This window comes from Durio zibethinus, chromosome 6, assembly GCF_047325235.1.
Source record: "Durio zibethinus cultivar Kanyao isolate XHJ-2024 chromosome 6, ASM4732523v1, whole genome shotgun sequence".
NCBI lineage: Eukaryota > Viridiplantae > Streptophyta > Magnoliopsida > Malvales > Malvaceae > Durio > Durio zibethinus.
Window position 1 is genome coordinate 7997119 of NC_143167.1, and position 25346 is coordinate 8022464.

A 25346-nucleotide genomic window follows, 5' to 3' on the forward strand; every position below is an offset into this window, starting at 1 on the left:
AAAATTGATGATGTGGTAATAAATTAAAATTAGGGATAATTTTAATCTATTGGCATAGATATATAGATTTTGATTTGTATTTTTATGAGATTATATATTATGAAAAATTATTAGTTACATTGTCAATAAATTTTTTCATTTTACAAATGAAATTAAAATAAAGATATATCTTTTATTTTTTCAATTAAAATTTTTAAACAGATAAAAGATAATATATTTTATAATTTCTCATATACGGTTATATACTACTTATGAGGTTATATACTATTATTGACATGTTGGCCCCTTCAGTAAAAGACTAATTTCTTGTAGAGCTTCTTTGTTCTATGCGGCGTTTAACTTGCAGCTTTCTAGGCAAAACTTCTGCAACGATTCGGTTGCTTTTACATGATACTTCAACGGAAAACCAAAGCCTTGCCTTGTTTCGCTTCTACACATCAGGTTCAACCTCCTCCAGCCCAAGCTTATCGATATGGAGGCGGAAGAAAGAAATGACCAAAGAGGGCTTGATTGCAGCCAAGGAGCTCAAGCGCCTCCAATCCAACCACATACGACTGGACCGCTTCATCCGATCCCACATCTCTCGCTTGCTCAAATCCGATCTCTTATCTGTTCTCGCCGAGTTCCAAAGACAAGACCAGGTTTTTCTCTCCATGAAGGTACTCTTTTTGTTTTTGTAGAAATATCCCCTGGAGAAGGATGCATAATAAAATTAAGTTATCAAAATTTTCTAGGTTTAGTTTGTGGGATAATGGATAAATTGGCTTAAGGTAAACATGATGATCTTTTCCCAGTTATAAAGACAACTAAGCAAGAAAAGAAGATTACAAATCAAATACTACCATATGCTTCAATGTTTCTTACTAGTTTTAAATTTGGATTTCCTGACTCCATGGACTAAAGAAGTAGCAAATTATACTGATTTATTCTTATATACTCCCGTTTAGTTTGAGAGATAATGAAGGTGAATTCAATCTTTACACTATACTTCAACATATCACATATTCAGGTCCCACCATCTGAGTTTGTTGTTGTTTTGTTAATTTGACTTGTTTATTGATTTATTCTACTTGGTGTACGTTAAAGGGTATTTGACAGTGATTGTAATTACTGGACTACTGGTACATGTAATTTCATCAAGAAAAAAGTTGTGAATCTTGATTCTGATGCTTAATAGCCATCTAAGGTAAAATTTGTTATCAGTTGCAACTGATGTGCTTCCATCGAAATGCTAGCTGCATTATACTGAAAATGTCATTACTCCTTAGTAGATTCAAAAATAGATGCTTGTAAATTATTCTGTTACATCTTTATTTCTAAGATATATATTTTTTTCAGTTATATGATGTGGTTCGTAAAGAAATATGGTACCGGCCAGATATGTTCTTTTTCAGGGATATGCTTATGATGCTTGCTAGAAACAAAAAGGTAGATGAATCAAGGCGGGTTTGGGAAGATTTGAAAAGAGAGGAAGTTTTGTTTGATCAGCATACCTTTGGAGACCTTGTCAGAGCATACTTAGATAGTGGACTACCATCAGAGGCCATGGACATATACGATGAAATGAGACGATCCCCTGATCCTCCTTTGTCTTTGCCTTTTCGAGTAATTCTGAAGGGGCTCCTTCCTTACCCAGAACTGAGAGAGAAGGTCAAAGATGATTTCTTGGAGCTTTTCCCAAACATGATTGTGTATGACCCACCTGAAGATTTGTTTGGAGATCAAGAGTCCCAAAGGGAGAGTGAAAGTGAGTAGCGTTTGCTGGTTATTACCTAGGTTTGCTTAACAAGGGATGATGCTAGTCCTCGGGTTTAAAAGGGGTTTGGGTCAATGCTGATGGCAGGTAAGAGAGAACCTGTTGAGTACTCCTCTCTTTTGATGTTATGATTTGTGAAGCATTTTGAAAGGTCTTAGGCCTTTGTATCTGGGGAATTATTTCTCTAACCAAGAATTGGGGCAATACTGCAGTATGCATTTTTGAACGAATTGATATACAGTCTGAACATTCCAATACCAATTGCAGCTTTTAAAATTATGGTAGTTTACCTTTGCATCTGTTTCTTCAAATGGGTGTTACAATTAATATTCAAATTTGCTGCAATACATTATCCTCCTTTATATTGTTTATACTTACATGGTTGTGATCATCTGAAAAATAATTATTCAGTATTGTTTTGCGTTAAGGTTAATGGTCAAATTTCTTCACTTGCCTTGGCCATTGCTAACTATTCTTCAGAGAATCTTCCGGTGCTGTTGATCAACAGCCCTCTTTTTTTTTTTTTTTAAGTTATTAATTTATCCTTAAATCTTCTCTATCCAACTACTACATATTTAATTGAAAAAAATATTACTCGTCTAAACTCTCTGCAATTCGCAATTATCAACAACAAGATGCTTTTCTATGGACTGATACCATGGCATTTCTATTGTGCATGGCCTCAGGCCGGTCTATACAAAGGGTTTGGGTTCCTCTCCTTCCTACTGTCGCGGTATACCTTGTAATGGGCTCACTAGGCCTGCATGTCTCGTGACTCCAATTTAGATTCTGCCTAAATTGCTTGACCTTTTCAATCCGTTTTTCCCCCTGTTTTCTAATTCAAGGGAAAAAAAATGGGTTAAGTCCAGGAACGACTCACTTCACACCTCCACTCATGATGAGTTCTGGAGATTTTTATTAATTAAAAAAACAGAATAAGAATAATAAAGTACCAAAGAGTTGCAGAAGAAAATTTTAATCTGACAACTATGTCATTGTCGTACTGTAAATACATTTATAGAACAGAACTGCTCAAATTCATCTCTCCAAAAACTCCTTCGCTCTCTTTGAATTTTTTTATTCTTAATTTTAAGTGTTCTTTTTCACATTTAATTTCTTTGTTTAAATAAAAAGTAGTCGAGATGGCTTCATGTTACCGTCGTTTAACGGTCGATCCAGTGTTACCAAACATTCCGGTTCAACCGCCGAAGTTAAAACCAACGGTCAAGATTCCTGTCTTCCCTCTCGTGCCTTACAATAACCAACTGCTTGGAGGAATCGCTTTACAATCGAGAAAGTATTGGAGAGTGGAGGCTGTGGGGCCAGTAGGAAGATCGAAGGGAGGAGATGGCGCGAAGAAGACGGAAGCGAGACCAGGCCCGTGTTCTTACTCTGTGGGAGATCGGACGGCAGAGGTTGGGAGGAGAGAGAGGAATCGGGAGGTGGAGATGGTGGTTGCAGCGGCGGTGACTGTGTTGTTGGGAGTTGGGAATCGAGTGCTGTATAAGCTGGCTTTGATTCCTCTCAAGCACTACCCTTTCTTTCTGGCTCAGCTCGCCACATTCGGGTACCCAAAATCTCTGCATTATTGATTTGTTTTTTTTTTTTTTTAATTTATTTAAAAAAAAATTGTTCCTTGATCTTTATTAGTGTGCACGTATTTTTAGAATTTCTTTTTCTTAAGGATAATAATACGGCATAATAATATGATATACTGTGAAATTATAATAGAATATTTAATATTATATTTAAATTTTAAAAATATTTAATATAATTTATGAATTATAAATTTGTTAATTGATGAGGTATTTAAAAGGTTTTTTATTATCATCATTTAGTTATATTAAGTAAATATTATTTTAATTAATAAATTAAAATTTTGAGACATCACATTTAAAATTTTTTAAAATTTGAATACGATGTTAAATATTTTATTATAATGGGGGGGGGGGGGGGGAGGGGGCGACGACACTAATTTTTTTCATGTGGATTTTTATTTCTGGCATAGCTTTGTTTGCTGTTTCCACGTTACTGTTAATATAGTGGTAAAAAAGTGGTTAAAAAGGAGTTAATGTTATCAATCTTCTCGGAATTAAATTATATTAAAATATTAAATGTAAAATTTAAAATTTTTTAATATAATATTTAAATTATAAATTTATTAATTAATATAATATTAAAAAATTTTAATCATATATTATCATTTAAAATTAATCACATTAAAAATAAATATTAAATGATAATATATAGTTAAAAATAATTTTTTAAATATTATATTAATTAATAAATTTATAATTTAAATATTATATTAAATATTTTATTATAATTCAAAATTAACCTTTAAAAACTTATAGTGGTAAAATTTTTATCCCCAATTTTTTTATTTTTATTCCATGCCTAGCCTTCTCGTGAACTTCCAATGCTTAAGATTTTTTATCAACAACAGAGCATGTGAAAAAAATGTTTTTTTTTTCTTAGTTTATATTCGATGCTCTTGATATATAGATTTGATATATATATATATATATATATAGAGAGAGAGAGAGAGAGAGAGAGAGAGAGAGAGAGGTGTTATGCACTACTATAGTTTTTTGAAGAGGTGTCAACGTCATTCACAGATGCATCAAATATAAATTTTTTGTATGTTTTGTTCCTTGTCTATTTCTCCTTCGACGGCAATGGGGAAATTCTGTTTGAGAAATTAAAAAAAAATTTTTAACGAACATTTTAAAGCCAAACTTGGCTGCTTGGTGAGAAGCAGCCAAAAGTTTTAATGGAATCGTTGTATGGTGAAGTGTGCCGTCCCCAAATGACCATTACCAATTCATCCACTTTTCGTGGTCCATGTGTTCCTTTTTATGGCCAATTTTCAATGCCCATTTCTTACTTTTTACCTCAAGTAAGAAAGATCTTCCACCCCTCGAAAGATATATGACAGTATAAAAACCAGAGATTCTCTTATAATTTTCCTATTTTACTACTAGTACTATTAAACCATTCTACCAAGTACTAACTTACTCCGCTTTGAATGGGATCAATCAAATTTGTTTCTTAAAATCTTCAAATAGTTGAATAGAAAACCATCTTTACAATGTCAATACTGAATTAGGTATATGTTAGTAATTATATATGTTCACTAGATTATAATCTGTGTGATACACGAAATAATTTTACTTATTTAATATAGATATATATATATTATTTTTTTTTCAAAATTATATTTAAATCTTAAAACTCATAGCATATATAAAATTTATATATATTGACTAATCATTAAAAAATAAATTTTTTGAAAATAGTAAGAAAAAAATTATGTCTTTCTTTTAGATATATTTGTTTACAATAATATTTATACACTTGTAAGATTATATCAAATAAAAATAAATTATGCATTTCTTAAAAAAAATAAAAAAGGTGTATTACTAAATGATAAATTAAATAATAAAAGAAATATTAACATATTTCATTTTAGTAATTTTGACTAAATTATTATGTAAAATATGAAAAATATTACAAAATATGTGAAAGAAGAAAAAATAAATTGAAAAAAATGTTATTTTTCATAAAAATGGAACTATAATAACAATAAAATATATCTTGAAAAAAATTATAAACAAAAAAAATTTAAATAGTAATAGAATATATCTTGAAAAAGAATTATTGAAAAAATTTTAAAAGAATGATGTATAACATATTACATTTGTAATCTAAGAATTCTTTAGTGGCAATTAGGATTAAATAGATAATTTTTAAATTAATTTTTTAAAATTTAAAATGGATATAATAAGTGATAAAGATAATATTAAAATTTTCACAGTTATTTAAAATATAAATTTAATAATTAGAGTTTAAATGCATATAATTGTTTTGATGATTTTATTATTTAAAAATTTAGGATGAAAATTTTTTGAATTTTCAAAATCTTACATAAAGTTTCTTCAATTTTTAATGTCTTACGTAAATTTTTTTAAAAATTAATTTTTTAAATCAAGATAAAAAAATTGTTGAAAGATTTAGATAAACTTAATTTTTGTAATTTTTAAATATGTTTGAAAGATTTTAATAATTAAATAATTTTTTAAATAAAGTTATTTGATAAACAACTAAAATTATTTATTAAAAAAATAAAATCCATATTCTATATTTTTAATTTTAAAAAATATCTCCTTAAATTGATTTAATTTTTAATTATAATTTGAATAATTTTGATATTTGAGTAAATTTAAAATTATTTAATTTGTAATTAAAAGAAACTATCTTATTTTTTTAAAAAACTATTCTATATGTTATTTAAGAGAGTTAGATATGCGCCCATGTGACAAACTTGTTTATATATATTATTATATAATATATATATTATTAGATATATAATATCATAGTTGAACATCTTAGTCTAAGCTTTTGCTTGGATAAAAGGATAAATATTTGAGCTTTAGATAGTTTGTGTTATGACTTCTTATTCTTTCATATTCACTACATGCTTAAGAGATGTTGTCAAATTATATAACCTAGAATTTTGTTTCAACAACCATCGATGGTGACTTAAACACTCTATGGGTAAATCATTGCGGTGAGGCCTGTTATACCCACTTAAATTCATTAGGGGAATTTTTTAAGACCAATGTTGATTTTTGCTTTGGAATATAAATTATGTGTAAAGTTATAGAGGGTTGCATGATTGACCTGCTTGTGCTCAGCTTTGGTTTGTGCATAAGAAAAATGTTACAGCCTAACAGGTAGTCTTACTACTTTTAGCAGATTTTCTAAGCTTTACTCATTTGAAACTAATATGATTTATATTTATATATATGACTTTCATAAGGCGAATGTTATTTTAGAATACCAGTGTTCTGCTCTTCATAGCATCTTTTGCGCATTATTTAAAGATTCTTATTGCTAATCTTCTTATTGCATTTAGATATTAAGGTTAATAGGAGAAAAAAAAATCCATAAAAATGAGAAAAGGAACAAAATAGAATCGACATGGAAATATTAAGGTCATATTGATCTTTACAAGTGGTGGGTTCGAATGAAACAAAATCCATAGATGAGAAAAGGTATAATAATTAGCCAAAAACAAAAGAGATGAGGGAATCGAAAGACGGTTGTGCGGTGCCATGCATTGATTTCTATTATAGAGAAAGGGATTGATATGATATCATCACCAGGACTTACTACACTTGTGGTGGGTCAAGGTGGTAGCTTTGCCTTTATGTTTAGACACTGTCCCCTCTAGAGTAGCATTTGTCCTTGATTTTGGTTTGTGGTCTTGGTCCTCTTGGAGCACCTTTTCTTTTTTGGCATTTTATATGGCAGTTTCTATTTTTTTTTTTCAAAAAATATAGCAGTGTAAACTGTATTATACTTAAATAAATGTTAAATTTTTATTGAAACTAGTCACATATTGTTCATGTACAATTAGTCCTTTTATTAACTTTCGTCTGAATTATGGTTCTAAGCATATATATATTTTTGTTTGTAATGAAAAGAAAACATATTCTTATAAAATTTTTATAATTATTGTCAAAATAAATTTATATGTGTATGCGTGGTCACAACAATTATTATTGTGGATGTGCATCTTATATCAATGAATGAATGATGATATTAAATTTATTCAACAACTTTGAGTATGTTAATGTTTTGTGGATCTCAGTGTTAGTGTCTTATTCATACTAATATTTTAGTATTAAATTTTCAAAAAATATCTTAGATATTGTTTTTATATCTGATATAAACATATCTATATTTTAAAACCTCAATATAGTTACCAATTCCATCATTCAAGAATTATATGCACACAAATACATTTTTGAAAACATGCAAACACAGTATTATATTATTAATTTTTTAAGGTTTATAAGTTTTGATTTTCTTTAGTACATCGTTTATAAGTTTCAAATGGAAAATATTGAATGCAAAATGTGTTAGAATTTTGAAAAAGTTTTGAGTAAATTATGTGAAAAGCCTTATAGTTTGATGATAGTTACAAATTGTTGTTAAAACCTTAAATCCTAGGCTATTGACAATGTTAAGCTCTTATTTGGGATCTTTACTACACATAAATTATTTCACCCCTTTTTTTTTTTGAAATATATTTTCTTAAGATTAAAAGAAGACAAATTAATATATACAGAGAAATATAACTATGAAACAGAAAATACTGAGCAAAATGTTAAAATTGCATTCAATTTTGCCATGATATTTGTAAATAAATCTTATTATATCTCTTATATGAAATCCTAAATTAACTATTGAATTGAAAATCTTGACATTCTTTACATAATTTAGAAATTAATGAATGCAATAAATTCCTTTTCTTTGAACATGAATTTAATAAATACTTATTCTTACATATTCAAAGGAAAAAATATAATTAATTCTTCATTAGTCCTTCCATATGTTGGATAAAGACTCTATATTGTTACTAGCATAAAGTTTCAATTTCTATTAACTGTCAAAGAATCTGATGCCTTCCTAGACAAAAGGTCTATAATTGTTACTCAAACTCAATTTGAAAGTGAATATATTGAGGTTGAGTAGGTTTGACTCTACCTCTGAAACTTCTGTTTTGTGAAAAACCCTCTCTTATTTTACTCAAAATGAACTGTTTTTGAAGAAAAAATTGAAAATTTCCTCTTGTAATTTAAAAAGTTTGTTCAGGAGTTTAAAGAGAAAGAGAGTATTCACTCAAAATTTTCTTGTTTCTTATATGCTAAATGAATATTAAAGCTGCTGATATTTTACAACCAATTGATTCTATTAACTTAACAACATAATATCAGTTAGGTGGAAACTTTATTCTAGGCTAATACCTCTGTCACTCTGGATTTGTTGCTTTCCAGGTATGTACTTGTATACTTTTCCATATTGTATCTCCGGTATCGAGCTGGTATAGTTACAGATGAGATGCTTGCCATGCCAAAAGCTCCATTTCTTGCTGTTGGCCTTTTGGAGGCACTTGCTGCTGTGACTGGAATGGCAGCTGGAGGTTAGCTCATGCTCAGATGTCTTCGGATGTCTACTTCACAAATTAATGTTTCTAGAACATCTTTGCAGGGTGATTTTGGAATATGTTTTGTGTGTATAGAATGTCTACTCTTTCTATTTAGAAAAATGAGACTCCAAATATGGGAGGGTCATCTATTTTATTTTGTTACTATTTGAGATGAGATCCCTTTTTGCTGGGGTCTTAGCATCTTGGTGGAGACAGTTTCTATGCTAATGTAGGTGTTAGAAGCTAGCTATTTGAGTTTTCAAAATTCTAAATACTCCTTGCTGATTTCTTAATATAATATGAATGTTTATGTTTCTTAGTTCTGGTCGGTAACGTCAGTTTTCATTGAATATTCACGTATTTGTGAAATGCCTTTAGTTCAATGGCTTTCAGACTTGCACCACCCTGTCTAAAACTAGTTCCCTATATTTATTTTCATCTTTTTTTGGCCGCAATATTTATTTTCTTAATTCATGTTTAAGTAAACATGAATTTTGTGGGAGTAAATAATAGAGTTTATAATTTTGTTGGTGCAGTAAATCCTAATATACATTTTTCTCTATCTTTGTTCAGCAATTCTATCTGGGGCATCTATTCCAATTTTGTCTCAGGTAAGAAACATTCACTGCTTATGTTCAGCATCAACTAGAAGAACCCCCATTTCACTAATGCACTAGTGCCTTTATTGGCCACAAATGTTGCTTTCAAATATGAATTGCTAAAGCCAAAAGTTCTTGATTTGAAGGCCAATTCCACCTCTATGCCTTAATGACAGAGGAATAATAATATCGTAAAACAAAAGCTTTTTGAGATAAATAATAGCTAGAATTATCTTTAAAAAAAGTAGATTTATACATATAAAGAAGTTGAACAATTTGAGAAGATGGTAAACCAAAATCTTTTTGAGATCAATAATAGCTAAAATAATCTTGAAAACAACCAAGTAGAATTATACATGTAAAGAACCAGAATAATTCTGCTAGTTGATTTTTCTGTTTGGTTGATTTGTAAGGTTGTTTTAGTCTCTAAGCTTTTACTTGACAATTTTATAAAGAATGTAGCTGAATGAGCTCAATTATCACGCAATGCAAAACCTGTCCAAAGTTATTGGTCAGAAACGAAAATGTTTAAGGAAGAAGGCATGTTTTCATTTATATTAATCTGAAACAATACTTGATGCAGGTATACATGGGATTGGATAAGTTCCTTTTAGCATATTTCCATTCAGTGTTTTGTTGTCAAGTTCATTAGAGCTTGTAACACTAAACATTCTGATGCATAAGCACTGAATAGTTACTTTGTGGTCTATGACTTCTGCAGACATTTCTTGTGTGGCAAATTCTCCTGTCCATTATTTTTCTTGGGAGGAGATATAGAGTAAATCAACTACTTGGATGCTTTCTTGTAGCTGTTGGCGTAATCATAACTGTAGCAAGGTAACTTGTAACCATTTTGAATTCTAATCTTCAATTTATATATCTATTAATTTTGTTGGTGCAATTTCTAGGTGTCTCCTCAAACTACCTGGAATTCTCAAAACTTAACTGATAATATTGCAGTTTTTAGTGGATTTTAATTGCAGTCTCATGAAAAGTAGCACAGTCTTACTGGTATAGCTGGATGGAGAGGTTGGTATAAAAACTAAGGCTTCAAATCTCCTTTAAGATGATTAAAACAAAATAATGAAAACACTAGTTGACCATTTATTTCTTTAAACATTTTAGGAGTAGCAATGAAATTTTAGAAATACCATTCTTTGTCTTCTTGTATGACAACCTTGGAAGTTGAAGGTCTCTGTTTTAGCTTACAAATTGCAATGCCAATCTTTATAACTCTGTGAATAACTTTCTGTTTTTAATGGTAAATTGAATTGTTCATTACCGATTGGTGAATTTGTTCCTAAAGGTTTGTTTCAATTAGAGGGCAAAGTCTTGTTGTATTCCTTTGACAAGAGCATTAAACCAATTGCTTGATATATGTCAGAAAAAGAAATATTTAAGATGATATTTTCCTGGTGGCATCGATGTTGACTACCTTCTTCCTCCATTTGTAAGGCCAGCTGAACCAGTCATTGATCTTTCTTTTAGCATCATAGCTAATTCATATTATTTTAGTGTCATATTCTGTATGAATCTACTAATTTTGAAGGCAAATCTGTATTATAGTTGCTAACATTATTTAGATTTAATTCAAATAATACAGATATACTTTTATTAGTTTCAAGCTCCTTCTAGATGGGTGGCCAGTATGGTAGGAGCTGCACTCTCCACCTATCCAAATGGAGCCTTAATTAATTGTGGTGATTTAAGACACAGTCACAACCTTTTTATAATGTCTAATTTACCAGTTTTCTTATAATGATTCTTCCAGTTCCAGAGACTGAGAATTAGATTTATTGCCTATGTTTACTTCTGCAGTGGATCCAGCAGTGGTCATTCGATGAAGGAAGCTGGGATATTTTGGAGTCTATTGATGATAGTTTCTTTTTTGTTGCAAGCAGCTGATACTGTTCTTAAGGTTGTTGGGTTTCTTACTGAAATCTGAGTAGCTAACAATTTCCAAGTTCTATATAACGCATTCATGTAACATGTGATATTTAATCATTTGCAGGAAGTAATCTTTTTGGATGCCGCACAGCGATTAAAAGTATGATGTTTACAGTTGGAAAGTCCCTGTATTTTGTTGGTCAAATTGAACATAAACAGCTGAGAAAATTTTGTGTGAGAGCATGCATTGTATTAAAGAATATTTTCTTGCATTTGTTGCAGGGTGGTTCAGTAGATCTATTTGTTGTAAATTCCTATGGTTCTGCATTTCAAGTAAGTACCGTGTACTGAGTTACAGTACTAGGTTCTGTGGCAATTTTTACTTAAAAGTCTCCTTTTAATGGTCTTTTTATTTTGGATCTTGGTTGGATGTTAATGTGATTGTACCATGTTTAGTGCAGGCATTATTCATTTGCCTACTTCTACCCTTTTTATCAAAACTTTGGGGCATTCCATTTAGTCAGCTTCCAAACTATCTTAAAGACGGTGCAGCTTGCTTCTTGAACATTAGTGGTACTTTATCAAGTGGTAAGCCATCATAATTGTTTCATTATCTTCTATCTACTGTAAACGTCTACCGATTCCATTCTGAGGAGTGTAGGCAATGATTGCATTTCAAATGGAAGGCATAGTGTGCCATGAATATGCCCATAAATTGCACGTCATACCTCATGCAAGAAATAGACATATTTTAGAAAATTTTACTAGTAGAGGGCTTGGATCCCAACTGATGAGCACACATGAGATAAAAGTTTGCTCATCATCAGATTCAGACCTTGGCTGAGAGAGAAAAAGCTTTATAGTTCTTAATACTGTGTATTAAACATCTTAGAAATATCAAATATGAAGTAAAAACGTTGATAAGGATAAGGAAAAAAATGTTTGTGATTTGACATAAAAAGTAAAGTAGCACCTCTGAAAACAAAGCATGTTTTGACAGTGATAGAAATTTGATTTTGTCCTATCAGTAATTGTAGTCTTTTGCACCAATAAAATTCTCAAACAGAGATCCAGGATACCTAGATAAAACCAAAGATCAAGAAAGGGGGATATTGTTGCACATCCATCCATAAGAGAAAAGAATTGATGGAAGTTCTATTTGTTACTTATAGAGTTGGCTTGCTACTCAGATTAACCGTTCCATTTTAACCTCTGTTGTGACTGGATTGTGTTTTGAATGGAGTGATTTAGTTACTTCAAAATTTCGGTGGCTGCAGGATGTGATGGCGCACCACTACTGCCTTTGCTGTTTGTTATTGTCAACATGGGGTTTAACATATCATTGCTGCATCTCCTAAAGATATCTTCTGCTGTGGTTTCTTCACTTGCATCCACTTTTTCAGGTATGTCTTTGTTTTTCCTCCATTATCCTTTTCAATATCGGTTTATTAGTTGCAGGGGACTGATTTGATCAAATCTCCACTTTATCTATATGCCTGTGTCCATGCTTCTAATATATTAATATATATATATATATATATAAATATAAATATAAACATAAACATAAATAAATAAATAAATAAATATATATATATATATATATATATATACATTAGTTTTAAAGTTAAGCATGCATAATTGGGCACTGCCAAGTTGTGTGGCAAGATTTGAACCCGAAGCTTGCACTGTGCAAACATTTTAACAGTGCTCATGTGCTGTAAGTTAATTTGATAAATCTGATTTGGCTACTATAAATGCCAGTATGCTGCTCTAAATAGGAGCCTTTCTCTCCCAGGAATACATAATTAAATAGATAACAATCTGCTGTTGGTTTGTATGATTGAAATTTTGTTGCGGAACCTGCACTGCAGTGCCTATTTCAGTCTATGTGTTCACACTGCCGCTACCATATCTTGGTGTTGCATCGTCGCTTCCAACCGGTTTTGTTGCAGGAGCAATCATCCTTGTGATGGGGTTGCTTATCTATGCTTGGTCACCATCTGGTTCCACCAGTGCCTTGCCTTCACCTTCACCTTCACCTTCACCTTCTGGGTAGAATGTGATAATCCATTGTTATCATCAATTGCCTTATCTCCTTCAAGAATGTGATTATCGTCATCATCATAATTATCAATGTCATAGTGACTAGAGCATGTCGGGCCCTCCAATCGTCAGAAATACGGTAGGAGGAAGGAGAACGTTCTTCTTTGTTGTAAAATGCTTGGTTCCTTAGTGTGCATCATGCACCTCTATATTCAAGCGGAGGGGAAAAAAGAAAACTAAAAAAAAAAAAGAAGAAAAGGAATGAAAGTAAAATTTGGTGAGAGGTAGAGACTTAATCAATTCTAGTCGTTTGACAAAAATAGGAAATCGAAGTGTATCATTTAACAGAATGTTAGGAAGAATGGATTTCGTGAAGCAATATTATGAGTTCATTTTCTACACGTTCTTATGATTTTTTTTTTTTTTTAACAAAAAAGTTGAAGCTAATGGGAATTTATGAGCTTCGAGGATTGAACTTTAATCTTCGTTTTTTAAAGAATGAACTAAATTTTAAGTTGTTCATGAAGGTTTTTTAAACTTAATAAAAGGTGTTAAAAACTATCATATGTTTTTCCTTAATTAAAATTTAAAATTACGCAAGATATATTAAAATAAAAAAATTATTTGATAAATTAATAGTAAAATTTTTTAATCTTATAAGTAGGATGAAAATAATAATATTATTTTAAATTAATTTTTTTTATTTTTTTAAATATGTTAAAAAATATGTGTTATTATTTTAATTTCGTTTATTAAATTTAACAAATTTTACTATAAATTTTAAAAAATATTATATAAAATTTACACTTATGATTATTTTTATATAATTTTAATTATAACTGATCTATGAATGCATATGATGTCCTCCGTGGTGAAGCACAATTAATGACTCAAAATAGAAAAAGGAAAAACAAAGTAATCATTACTTTTGCGATAAGATTTGACTCTCCGTTCCGTATTTGTAAATTGTTTATTCGTTTTAGTATTCCGTGTAAAAAAGAAAAAGCTTGAATGTTCATTTTTCAAATGAAAACAGAGTATTTTTAACTGGGGTGATTTGGCAAACTCATCCATCATTGCATATTTTTATATTTTAATTAAATAAATGCACAAACGATGCTGAGGGATAACTTTTTATGTAAGAATTAGAAAATATTTTGATATTTTTTGAAATATTTATATATTTTTAGCAAATATTGATAAAAAGATTTGGTCCAGAAAAATGACAAAAAAAAAAAAAACAAAAAGGAGTAAGGCAAAGAATTGGACATCTGAAGATTTTTTGAAATTTAAAGAAAAAAAACTATTATCAATAAATCAATTGCCAAGGACAGAGTATCTGAGGTTTTATTAATTGGATCCGAAAAATCAATGTACTGTATTTTTTTTATAATTTGTAAAAAAAGTTCATTAATTGAAAAATACTATTTCTCTGTTGTGCATTCAGAAGTTTATTTTTGGAGCGCTCTTACAAAGAACAAATCTTTAATAAGAAAAAAAATTCTTCTCACTTTTTAATTTCCATCCCATACTATTTTTCATTTTATTTTTAATTTTGGAATTTAAAGGGGAGAAGGAAAAATAAAAAGAAACATAGGTCGATGCTCTCTTTCTCTTATTCCTACCCAGAGACCGCAAAAAAAAAAAAAAAAAAAAAAACCTATTTATTCCTTTTCTCACTGTTCTTCTATTATTTTTGAAGATCTCTTCACTTCAGTTTTGGTTTTATTCCGTTTCTCTCTTCAGATTTTGAAGATTCAGTTTGGTTTTCTTTCCGATTCAGCTAATAGGTGCGTAACTAGAAACCCAGGTATATATTTATGGAATTTTTGGCCGATGATTTAAACTTCTAATTGAACTTTCTTCAATCGATACATTTATTTATTTTAATTTTTTGTTGATTCGACAAATTTAGGGTATCTGCTTTTTTAAGCTATATGATGTTTGGCTTCTCAGAAAGAAAAAAAAAAGTTTGAGATGATTTTGTTTAATTCTTGCTCGTACTTTCAAAACTATGATTAATACTGATAGATTTGAACCGAAACAGAGTTTGATTTTAGGTTAGGTTTTTTCTAATCCCTAATTATTCCGTTTTTCAATTGATTAATTATTATATGATCTAATACTTTAATTTAACCTGTAGGTGTGTATGTATTATGGTTGTGGAATTTCATCTTGGAATATTTTTGAAAGAAAATTAATTAATCCATTTGTGCCGATTAGGAGACTTTGCAATTGTTGATCCTAATTGGGATTTAGGAATACCAGAAGCTATAAAATTTTAGGGGAATTTTTTTAATCAACCTGTTAGAATTAAAAAAATATATATATACTATAAGTTTTGAAGGTCCTATGATTCCTTTAGTAACTCAATAGTAAATAACAAGATTAAGATTATAGCTTTTGAATGATAAAAATTCGAATTTTGTTCTTGTACTTTTAGTAGTGAAACATCATACAAGTCATTACTAGAAAGAAGGAGAAAAGCAGCCCAACAAGCATAGATTAGTCAGCAGTGCTGCATTCGTTTATATACTTATTTATTCAATTCTAATCAAATATCGTTTCACTTTTTGTTAATTGCTTCTGCTTTTTAGCAACTTTTAAGGAACCAAATGAAAATAGTAAAAGGCATAAAATTGATAAAAACAATGACAAAGCAACATTCAAATTGAGCTTATTTGATAATTGTTTTTTGATATGTTGATTTGAGCAGAGTAATTGTTGCAATGGGAAAGAAAAAACAAGAGGAGAGTGCTGCTACTGCTAAAGTTAAGGGAAGCAGCAAAGATGTGAAAAAGGAGAAACTCTCTGTTTCAGCTATGCTTGCTAGCATGGACCAGAAACCTGAGAAAACAAAGAAGGGGGTGTCTTCTTTTAGCGCTTCTTCAGCTAAACCAAAGGCAAAGGGTCCAAAGGTTTCATCTTATACTGATGGAATTGATCTCCCACCGTCAGATGAGGAGGAGGATGAGTATGCCTCTGAGGAAGAACAAACTCAGTCTAACAGACACCAGAGGCAGGGCTTGAGGCCACTTGATACCTCCATAAGTGAAAAGGAACTAAAGAAACGTGAAAAGAAGGAAATGCTTTCCGCTCAAGCTTCCGAGCTGGCGAAACAGGAGGCCCTTAAAGATGATCATGATGCTTTCACAGTGGTTATTGGTAGTCGGGCTTCTGTCCTTGATGGTGAGGATGAAGCTGATGCTAATGTCAAAGATATAACCATAGACAATTTCTCTGTATCAGCTCGTGGGAAAGAGCTTCTAAAGAATACCTCACTTAAGATATCACATGGTAAAAGATATGGTTTGGTTGGACCAAATGGGATGGGCAAGTCTACCTTGTTAAAGCTTCTTGCTTGGAGGAAGATTCCAGTGCCAAAAAATATTGATGTGCTTTTGGTTGAACAGGAGGTGGTTGGTGATGATAGAACTGCCCTTCAGGCAGTTGTTTCTGCAAATGAAGAGCTACTTAGGCTTCGAGAAGAAGTTTCAGTTTTACAAAATTCATCTTCAGCTCCTGGAGGAGAGGATGACAGTGATCTTAATGGGGATGATGCAGGAGAAAGGCTTGCAGAATTGTATGAGAAGTTGCAGATCTTGGGTTCAGATGCTGCTGAAGCTCAGGCATCAAAGATTCTTGCTGGGTTGGGTTTCACCAAAGAAATGCAAGGTCGTCCCACCCGGTCGTTTAGTGGTGGCTGGAGGATGAGAATATCTCTAGCTAGGGCACTTTTTGTGCAACCAACTCTTTTGCTGTTAGATGAACCGACTAACCACCTTGACCTTAGGGCTGTTCTTTGGTTGGAGGAATATTTATACCGCTGGAAGAAAACATTGGTGGTTGTTTCTCATGATCGAGATTTTCTTAATACTGTTTGCACTGAAATTATTCATCTCCATGATCTCAAGCTCCAGTTTTACCGTGGAAACTTTGATGATTTTGAATCAGGGTATGAACAGCGTCGTAAAGAGATGAATAAGAAGTTTGAAATTTATGAGAAGCAGGTAAAAGCTGCAAAAAGGTCAGGGAACCGAGTTCAGCAGGAGAAGGTAAAAGATCGAGCAAAGTTTGTGGCAGCAAAAGAAGCAGCAAAGAACAAGGGAAAGGGCAAGATTGACGAGGATGAAACTCCAGCTGAGGCCCCAAAGAAGTGGAGAGATTACAGTGTGGAGTTCCACTTCCCTGAGCCTACTGAACTAACACCGCCTCTTTTGCAGATAATAAATGTAAGCTTCAGTTATCCTAATCGGGACGATTTCAGGCTCTCAGATGTTGATTTGGGCATTGATATGGGTACTCGAGTTGCCATTGTTGGGCCCAATGGAGCTGGTAAATCTACTCTCTTGAACCTTATTGCTGGTGATCTGGTTCCAACAGAAGGTGAAGTACGAAGGAGTCAGAAGTTGAGGATTGGGAGGTATTCACAACACTTTGTAGATCTACTAACTATGGAGGAGACACCAGTGCAGTATCTTCTTCGTCTTCATCCAGATCAAGAAGGACTTAGCAAGCAGGAGGCAGTACGAGCGAAACTTGGGAAATTTGGACTTCCCAGCCATAATCACCTCACTCCAATTGCAAAATTATCTGGAGGACAGAAAGCTCGAGTTGTTTTTACTTCAATTTCCATGTCAAAACCTCACATATTGCTATTGGATGAGCCCACAAACCATTTGGACATGCAAAGCATAGATGCTTTGGCTGATGCACTAGATGAGTTTACTGGTGGAGTTGTCCTCGTAAGTCATGACTCTCGGCTCATATCACGTGTCTGTGAGGATGAAGAGAAGAGTCAAATTTGGGTGGTAGATAATGGGACTGTGGACACTTTCCCTGGTACTTTTGAAGACTACAAAGACGAGCTGCTAAGAGAGATTAGAGCAGAAGTTGATGAGTGATGCGGCAGTTAATGTATGTATTGAATTTTCCATAATATTTATATTTAGCTATATAAATGAATTAAGACCTGCAATTTTCTTCATATTAATTTTTCTGGAAAAAAATGTGTCCACCTGTATTGCAGATTTGTTAGAAATTCAGAGCCTAGGAATTTGGCGTTGTAAGCTAGGAATAAACCAAGCTCGTATCAGTTACTAAGTTATATTTGGTGGTGTACTTTTGTTGGTATGAAATTCTTTTTCAGGATGTTAGAATTGTTATTTTTTTCCAGAATATAGAGTCTGTTTGCATTAGATAAGCGGAAGCTTCTGCAGAAAGGCTTGCATGCCATTTTGATGATGTTTCCAAAAATTTTCCATATTTCGTCATACAATTTTTTGGTGGGCTTATATAAGTCACTTTTCGGTTTTCTTTTTTAATCTTTTGTTCTCAGTTTTCTCTATTATAAATCTTTGCTGAACTGCAAAAATAATAGATCATTCAACAGATTTGATTAGAACATATATTTTTGTGAGCTGGAAAGCAAGCTCATTGCCTCATGGCTGTGTTTATTGGAATTAAACAAGGAATATTATATGTACGAACCTCCTTGTGACATTACAAGGAGTAAAATATATATATAACTGGGTTACTCTTTGAGCCTATTCCCATTCCCCTAACATTATCACAACAAATTATCAGGCGGATTTAGGATTTTTAGAAGGCGTTTATTTATAATATATAAAAAATTATAAATAAAAATGTAAAATAATATATTGTTATATTATTACAATTATACACAATGGGTTTTTATATCGTAAAAAAATATAATTGCATCATTTATCATAATTAATACCATCAAATATATCTTTCTTAATATATATAATTAAATAATTATTTACCAAAAATATCTAGGAGAAATGGCCTTAAATTTTTTTTTTTTTTATTTCCTACACCAACACCTGTATCAGCCCCAGCAAATTATTGTACATTTTCAATTATGAACAAATCCAAGTTCTCATCTTTCTCATAGCCTGTTGGCCAAAAAGAAAAAATCCTTCTCATAGCATGTTTCTTTGGTTTGCCTGCGGCTATTTCATCCCCTATCTTGACCTATCGGCTAAGCTTTTGCTAGGAAAGGCCACAAAGTATACACTCGAACTGCATCTTATGTTCCTCCAACAATACATCACTTACTTGGCGTTCATCAAAGATCACGAAACGTCGAAGCCATTTTAAAAGCAGTAAAATCCTGATATTAATTGTTTCCTTGACTCAAGAAATTGGCATCAATGCCATATACTAATTAGTATCCAGCTTTGTCCGCACCCGCCCCTGCACATGCCATGTTTAGTCCTCGCTAAAGAAGTCGCCAGGTATAAGTGAAGGTTCAGGTTGAACGGGAGCGAGGAGAAACAGATGTATTCTAAGTTTAAGCTATGGTGAAAAAAAAAACACTCAGCCTATCTTAAGTGATGTTACTATTTCAGGAAAAATAAGTAAAATAAAACAACATACTAGGGTTGATAAACAGTTCTTTAAAAAAACCACTATCAGTCACTAATTGTCACGTTTGAAATATATATCCATTGACAAAAAAAACTTTAAAATTTTAATTTTAATGTTTATAGCTTAAATTGTTAGAGATTTTTAAAATAAAATATGAAAAATAATCTCACATTGAAAAAAAAAAAAGACAGATAGTTAAATATGTTCAAAATAGAAAGATAAATTTGGTTCAAAATGAACAGTTTCAACTGTTTTAAAATATAGTTTTTATCTATTCAAAATAAACAATCATGTCTGTAGAAAAAGATACTTATCTGTTTATAAAAAGCTCCTCTAATTTTTTGAAAATAGACAAAAACAATACTTGAAATTCTCTCTCTTTCTTCAATCTTAAGATTTTTTTTTTATAAAAATTTTGCTGCAGAAAATATTTATAAAAGTTCAGTGACCTTGTGATACATTGGTGATTACTCGGTGGATTGATTTCATCAGCATAAAACGCAATCAATCATTGAATTTCATTAAAGTTTATTATCTGTAATTCTTTTACACACCTACTAATTAAATAATAAAAAAAGTGACACCATTACACGTCTTAAAGCCTTTCGTCAAAATTTCATATTTACTAGAAGCAGTAATTCTAGTTTTTCAGTGTTTGCTCCAACAATCTTAAAGTTTTATTCATTTCAACATTGGCTATTGGAGCAACGCTTAGGGAATTGGCTTCTAGTTTTATCAAATTGGATCATTTTGATGGTGGTAAATTTCGAAGATGATAAAGAAGATGTATTTCTTGCTTTCAAACTTGAAGGGTGTATATGTTCTGATTATTTTCATGCTAGAAGAAAATGAAATAGAAGAATTTGTTGCTACATAAGAGAGATGTAGAAATGGGATAATGAGGATTACATGTGTAAAAGTCATATTCTAAATAGTTTGTCGATAGCTTGTTTAATACCTACCAAAACAAGGCTATTGCAAAGGAGTTATGGGACAAATTGGAGATTAGGTGTATGACCAAAGATGCAACAAGTAAAAAATTTCTCGTTAGTCATTTTAATAATAATATTATGGTTGATGGATGTTTTATGATTAAACAATTGTGTGAAATTGAAAGAATATTTAATCAGTTTAAACAATATAATATGCGTATAAATAAAACAATTATTGTGTTCTTTGCTCCATCATGAAAAGACTTTAAAAGAAGTTTGAAACATAAAAAAGAGTAAATCGCTCTTCAGGCTTTGGCTAATCATCTTTGAATTAAAGAGGTATACAGAAAGCAAGAATCAAATTTTGGTTCTGGTGATGCTAAAGTTCATGTTTTGGAGGAAAGACATACTACAAAGCTTGATAAAAAGAAGTTCAAGTTCAAGCAGACTGCTAATGGGCTTAAATTCAAGAAGAATAAGAAAGGTTCATGTTACCATTGTGATAAGCCATGACATTTCAGAAAAGAATATCGGTTGCTACAGAAGAAAAATAATTTCTCAAAAAGAGATACTTATAGAAAATTTGTTGCCATAATTTTTAAGATCAACATGCTTGAACATGATGAATCTTGGTGGGTTGATTTTAGGGTAACAAAACAAATGTGTAAGGACAAAAGCATGTTTACAACATTCAAACCAAGTGAATATGGCTGTGTCCTCTACATGAGAAAATTTCTTATAGCAACAATCAAAGGAAAAAAGACCGTTGATCTTAAATTCACTTCTGAAAAAGCTCTAACTTTAAATGATGTTTATTATGTGCCAGAAAATAGGAAGAACTTAGTGTTTGGAAGTCTACTAAACAAGTTTAGCTTTAAACTTGTATTTTAGGTGGGTAAATTTATTCTATCTAAGGAATAAATTTTTGTTGGAAAATGGTATATGTATGACGAAATGTTCAAATTCAATATTATTAATAGAAATAAGAATGCTATTTCTACTTACATGGTTGAATCTTTATATTTATGACATTATAGATGAGGTCATTTAAATTTTAGAAAATTGCATGATATAAGTAAGTTTCTGTTAATTCTTGAATTTAGTCAAGACATTAATAAATGTAATACATGCATGTCGACTAAGATTACCATAAATTCTTTTCCTAAGGTTAAAAGAAATACAAAGTTATTTGAGTTAATTTACAGTGATGTTTGTGATATGCATAGCATTCCTACATTATTTAGAAAAAAAATATTTTATCACATTTATAGAAGATTGTACTAGATATTATTATGTTTATCTATTATATTTCAAAAATAAAATACTTGATAAGTTTAAAATATATAAATATGAAGTTAAATTTCAGTGTAAATCTTTTATCAAGTGCTTGAGGTCGGATAAGGTTGGAGAATATTATAGTCCAAGTTATTTTGAATCCATTGGAACAATTCACTAAGTTATTGCTCCTTATAAACCACAACAAAATGGTGTAGCTAAAAGGAAGAATAAGGTCTTAACAAAAATAGTAAATGCAATGTTATCATATTTTGGTCTTGGACAAGGATTTTGGGGTGAAGCTTTGTTAACAGCTTGTTTTATACTAAATAGAATTTCTAACAAAGAAACAAAAATAACCTCAAATGAGCAATAGAAGAAAATAAAACAAAATCTAAATTATTTAAAGGTTTAGGGATATAGAGTTGTAGTAAAAATTCAAGAACCCAAAAAGAAAAAAGGTTAGGTGAAAGAGGAATAGAATGTATATTTATAGGATATGCACAAAATAGTAAAGCATATAAGTTTATGGTTATTGAACTAAATGATTCAATTTCAGTTAATGCTATTATTGAATCAAGAGATGCAATGTTTGATGAAAATAGATTTAAATATATTTCAAGACAACTACAAGCAATTCATCCTACAAATGGAAAAGAAATTCCAAATCCATTGGAACAAATTAAAGTTAGTGATGAATTTTGTCAATAAATAAGGAAAGTAAAAAAGTTAGGAAGGCAAAAGATTTTGGATAAGATTTTGTTTATGTTCTTTATTAAAAGGACTAGTGAAAGCATAAATAATAAAATTTTTTATTATTTTAATAAGGAGTCTGATCTTGTTATATATGAAAAGGCAATGAAGTCTCAAGATTTTACTTTTCGAAAAAAAGTAATAAATGATGAAATGGACTCAATAATGGGAAATAACACTGGGATTTTAATTAATTTTCCACCAGGTTTTAATCCAATAGGGTATAAATGGATTTTCAAAAAAAAAAAATAAAGGTGGATGGAATCATAGATAAATTTAAAGCAAGGTTGATAGCCAAGGGCTTTACACAAAAGTAAGGGATAAATTACTTTGATACTTATGCTTCAGTAGCTAGAATTGCTACAATTAGGCTTTTAATTTCACTTGCCTTGATTTATAATTTGATTATACATCAAATGGATGTAAAGAAAGCATTTTTAAATGGTGAATTAGAAAAAGAAGTTTATATGGAACAACCAAAAGGATTTATTATTCTAGGTCAAGAGCATAAGGTTTGTAAACTTGTAAAGTCCTTGTATGGACTTAAGCAAGCACTAAAACAATGACACCAAAAGTTCGATGAAATTGTTCTTGCTAATGATTTTAGAATTAATGAGTCAGATAACTACATATATACTAAATTTAAAAATTGCAAAGGAGTTAAAATTTGCTTATATGTGGATGATATGCTAATATTTAGCATTGATTTAGAACAAGTTAAAGAAACAAAAAAAATTTTATCAAATAACTTTTTAATGAAAGATATGGGTGTAGCGGATGTTATTCTTGGAATCAGAATAATTCAGAATGATAATGGCATAACCTTGTCACAATCACATTATGTTGAAAAAATACTTAAAAAGTTTGATTTATTCGATTGTATTCCAATATCTATACCCATGGATTCTCAATTGAAATTAATATCTAATACTAGTAGAACAATCGATCAATTGCAATATGCAAGAGTAATTGGTTGTTTGATGTATGCAATGACTTGTACAAGGCCAGACATAGCATTTGTTGTTGAAAACTTGAGTAAGTACATAAGTAATCTAAGTAGCTTGCATTGGCAAACAGTTAAAAGAGTACTTCGATATTTGAAGAAAACAATCAATTATGGATTGTGTTATAGTGGATATCCTTCAATTATAAAAAAATATTATGATGTTAGTTGGATTACTAATATGGAAAATCATGTTCGTACAAGTGGATGAATCTTTGTACTTGGTGGGGGTATCATTTTTTGGGGTTTCAACCCAAGAAATAAACATGTATAACGGATTCCACCATGGTAACCGAGTTTATTGCATTAGTAGTAATGGCTAAAGAAGCTGAATGGCTAAGAAATTTATTATATGAAATACCTTTATGGCCTAAACCAATTTTTTCAATTTCTATATGATGTGATAGTAAAACAACTCTAGTATAGACATATAGCCAAGTATATAATGAAAAGTCTAGACATATTAGATTAAGACATAGCTATGTTTGACAACTAATTTTAGATGTAGTGATCACTATAAATTATGTGAGATCAAGTGAAAACTTGACATATCTTTTAACCAAAAGTCTTGCTAGAGAGTTGGTAAAAAAGATCTTAATAGGGATGGAGTTTAAGCTCATGAAGTAAAGTCACTCATGATGGAAACTCGACTCAACGCTTGGCATAACGTTTTGAGTTCAATAAGACAAATTAAATCATTTGTATATGACTGCTAGCACTATAGTAATGTTTAATGTCATCCTAGGTAAATTGTTAGGTACCCGTAATGGTAAAGGAATGATGAGTAATATACTCTTAATAGACCCATAACATAAATATGTTAGAATGTTATAGTTACAAGAATACTCTTGATGGAAGCTACTTATGTGAGTGTGAAGTGTGAAGTGTGGCCGCTTCTAGAAATTTAAAAGCTTAGCTTTAACAACTCTCATAAAAAGAGGATGTAGACATATGGCTATAAATGTGTTATCAGATAACAAACATTCATTGGATGTTGAAATCATTGTGTGAGACAAGTTCGGTTAACTAAATAGAATAATTGGTTCAAAGTATAGTCTACAATGTGATTTTAGTTAACTTTAACTTGTTTTTCTCTAAGTGAATGTTCAAATTGAAAGATACCTTCATTTACGTAATTGATTTCCAAGGTCATCATAAATTTAGATTATTTTGAAAATGGTGGAGGATTGTTAGAGATTTTCAAAATAACATATGAGAAATAATCTCGTATTGAAAAAGAAAAAAATAAAGACAGTTAGTTAAGTTTGTTTAAAATAGAAAGATAAGTTTGTTTAAAATAAACAGTTTCAACTGTTCAAAAATAGACAATTTTTATTTATTCAAAATAAATAGTCATGTTTGTAGAAAAAGATACTTATCTGTTTATAAAAAACTCTTTTGATTTTTTAAAAATATATAAAAATAAAATTTGGAACTCTCCATCTTTTTTCAAACTCCAGATTTCTTTTATAAAAATTTTGTTGCAGAAAACCTTTATAGAACTTCAATGATCTTGTGATATGTTGATGATTGTTCGATAAATTGATTTTGTTAGTGTAAAACATAATCAGTCACTAGGTTTCATTATAATCTTAAAGTTTATTGCTTGCAACCTTTTTGCAATATAATAATTAAATAATATGGTAAGGGTAAATAAAACTTTAAGAAAAGTGGTACTATTACATGTCTTCGAGCTTTTCATCAAAAT

The 25346-nt window shown here is 30.6% G+C and overlaps 2 protein-coding genes and 1 pseudogene across 4 annotated transcripts; all 3 read left to right on the plus strand.

Annotated features, from left to right (window-relative positions):
- Positions 1 to 261: 261 nt before the first annotated feature.
- On the plus strand, positions 262 to 2040 carry LOC111285115 (pentatricopeptide repeat-containing protein At1g62350-like). The gene is made up of 2 exons (XM_022874371.2): positions 262 to 659; positions 1339 to 2040. The coding sequence occupies exons 1-2, from the start codon at positions 327 to 329 to the stop codon at positions 1753 to 1755; spliced, it is 750 nt and encodes a 249-aa protein (XP_022730106.1). The 5' UTR covers positions 262 to 326; the 3' UTR covers positions 1756 to 2040.
- Positions 2041 to 2598: 558 nt separating this feature from the next.
- Positions 2599 to 13683, plus strand: LOC111285291 (protein CLT1, chloroplastic). The gene is made up of 10 exons (XM_022874655.2): positions 2599 to 3323; positions 8602 to 8747; positions 9327 to 9364; positions 10074 to 10189; positions 11171 to 11270; positions 11364 to 11399; positions 11522 to 11572; positions 11701 to 11827; positions 12517 to 12642; positions 13111 to 13683. The coding sequence occupies exons 1-10, from the start codon at positions 2899 to 2901 to the stop codon at positions 13293 to 13295; spliced, it is 1350 nt and encodes a 449-aa protein (XP_022730390.2). The 5' UTR covers positions 2599 to 2898; the 3' UTR covers positions 13296 to 13683.
- Positions 13684 to 14875: 1192 nt separating this feature from the next.
- Positions 14876 to 18433, plus strand: LOC149518402 (ABC transporter F family member 4 pseudogene; annotated as a pseudogene). 2 transcript variants are annotated; one of them, XR_016342787.1, is made up of 2 exons: positions 14876 to 15092; positions 15999 to 18433. The product of XR_016342787.1 is annotated as an ABC transporter F family member 4 pseudogene, transcript variant X2 (transcript). The 2 variants fall into 2 exon arrangements; XR_016342786.1 differs by having other exon boundaries at positions 14876 to 15072.
- Positions 18434 to 25346: the final 6913 nt, after the last annotated feature.

Excerpts from the sequence above, each read along its gene's own strand:
- LOC111285291 (XM_022874655.2), top strand. The coding sequence starts at position 2,899 with ATGGCTTCATGTTACCGTCGTTTAACGGTCGATCCAGTGTTACCAAAC. Across the intron at positions 9,365-10,073 it reads CTATTCCAATTTTGTCTCAG|ACATTTCTTGTGTGGCAAAT; the intron begins GTAAGAAACATT and ends TGACTTCTGCAG. Across the intron at positions 11,828-12,516 it reads TAGTGGTACTTTATCAAGTG|GATGTGATGGCGCACCACTA; the intron begins GTAAGCCATCAT and ends CGGTGGCTGCAG.
- LOC111285115 (XM_022874371.2), top strand. The coding sequence starts at position 327 with ATGCGGCGTTTAACTTGCAGCTTTCTAGGCAAAACTTCTGCAACGATT. Across the intron at positions 660-1,338 it reads AGGTTTTTCTCTCCATGAAG|TTATATGATGTGGTTCGTAA; the intron begins GTACTCTTTTTG and ends TATTTTTTTCAG.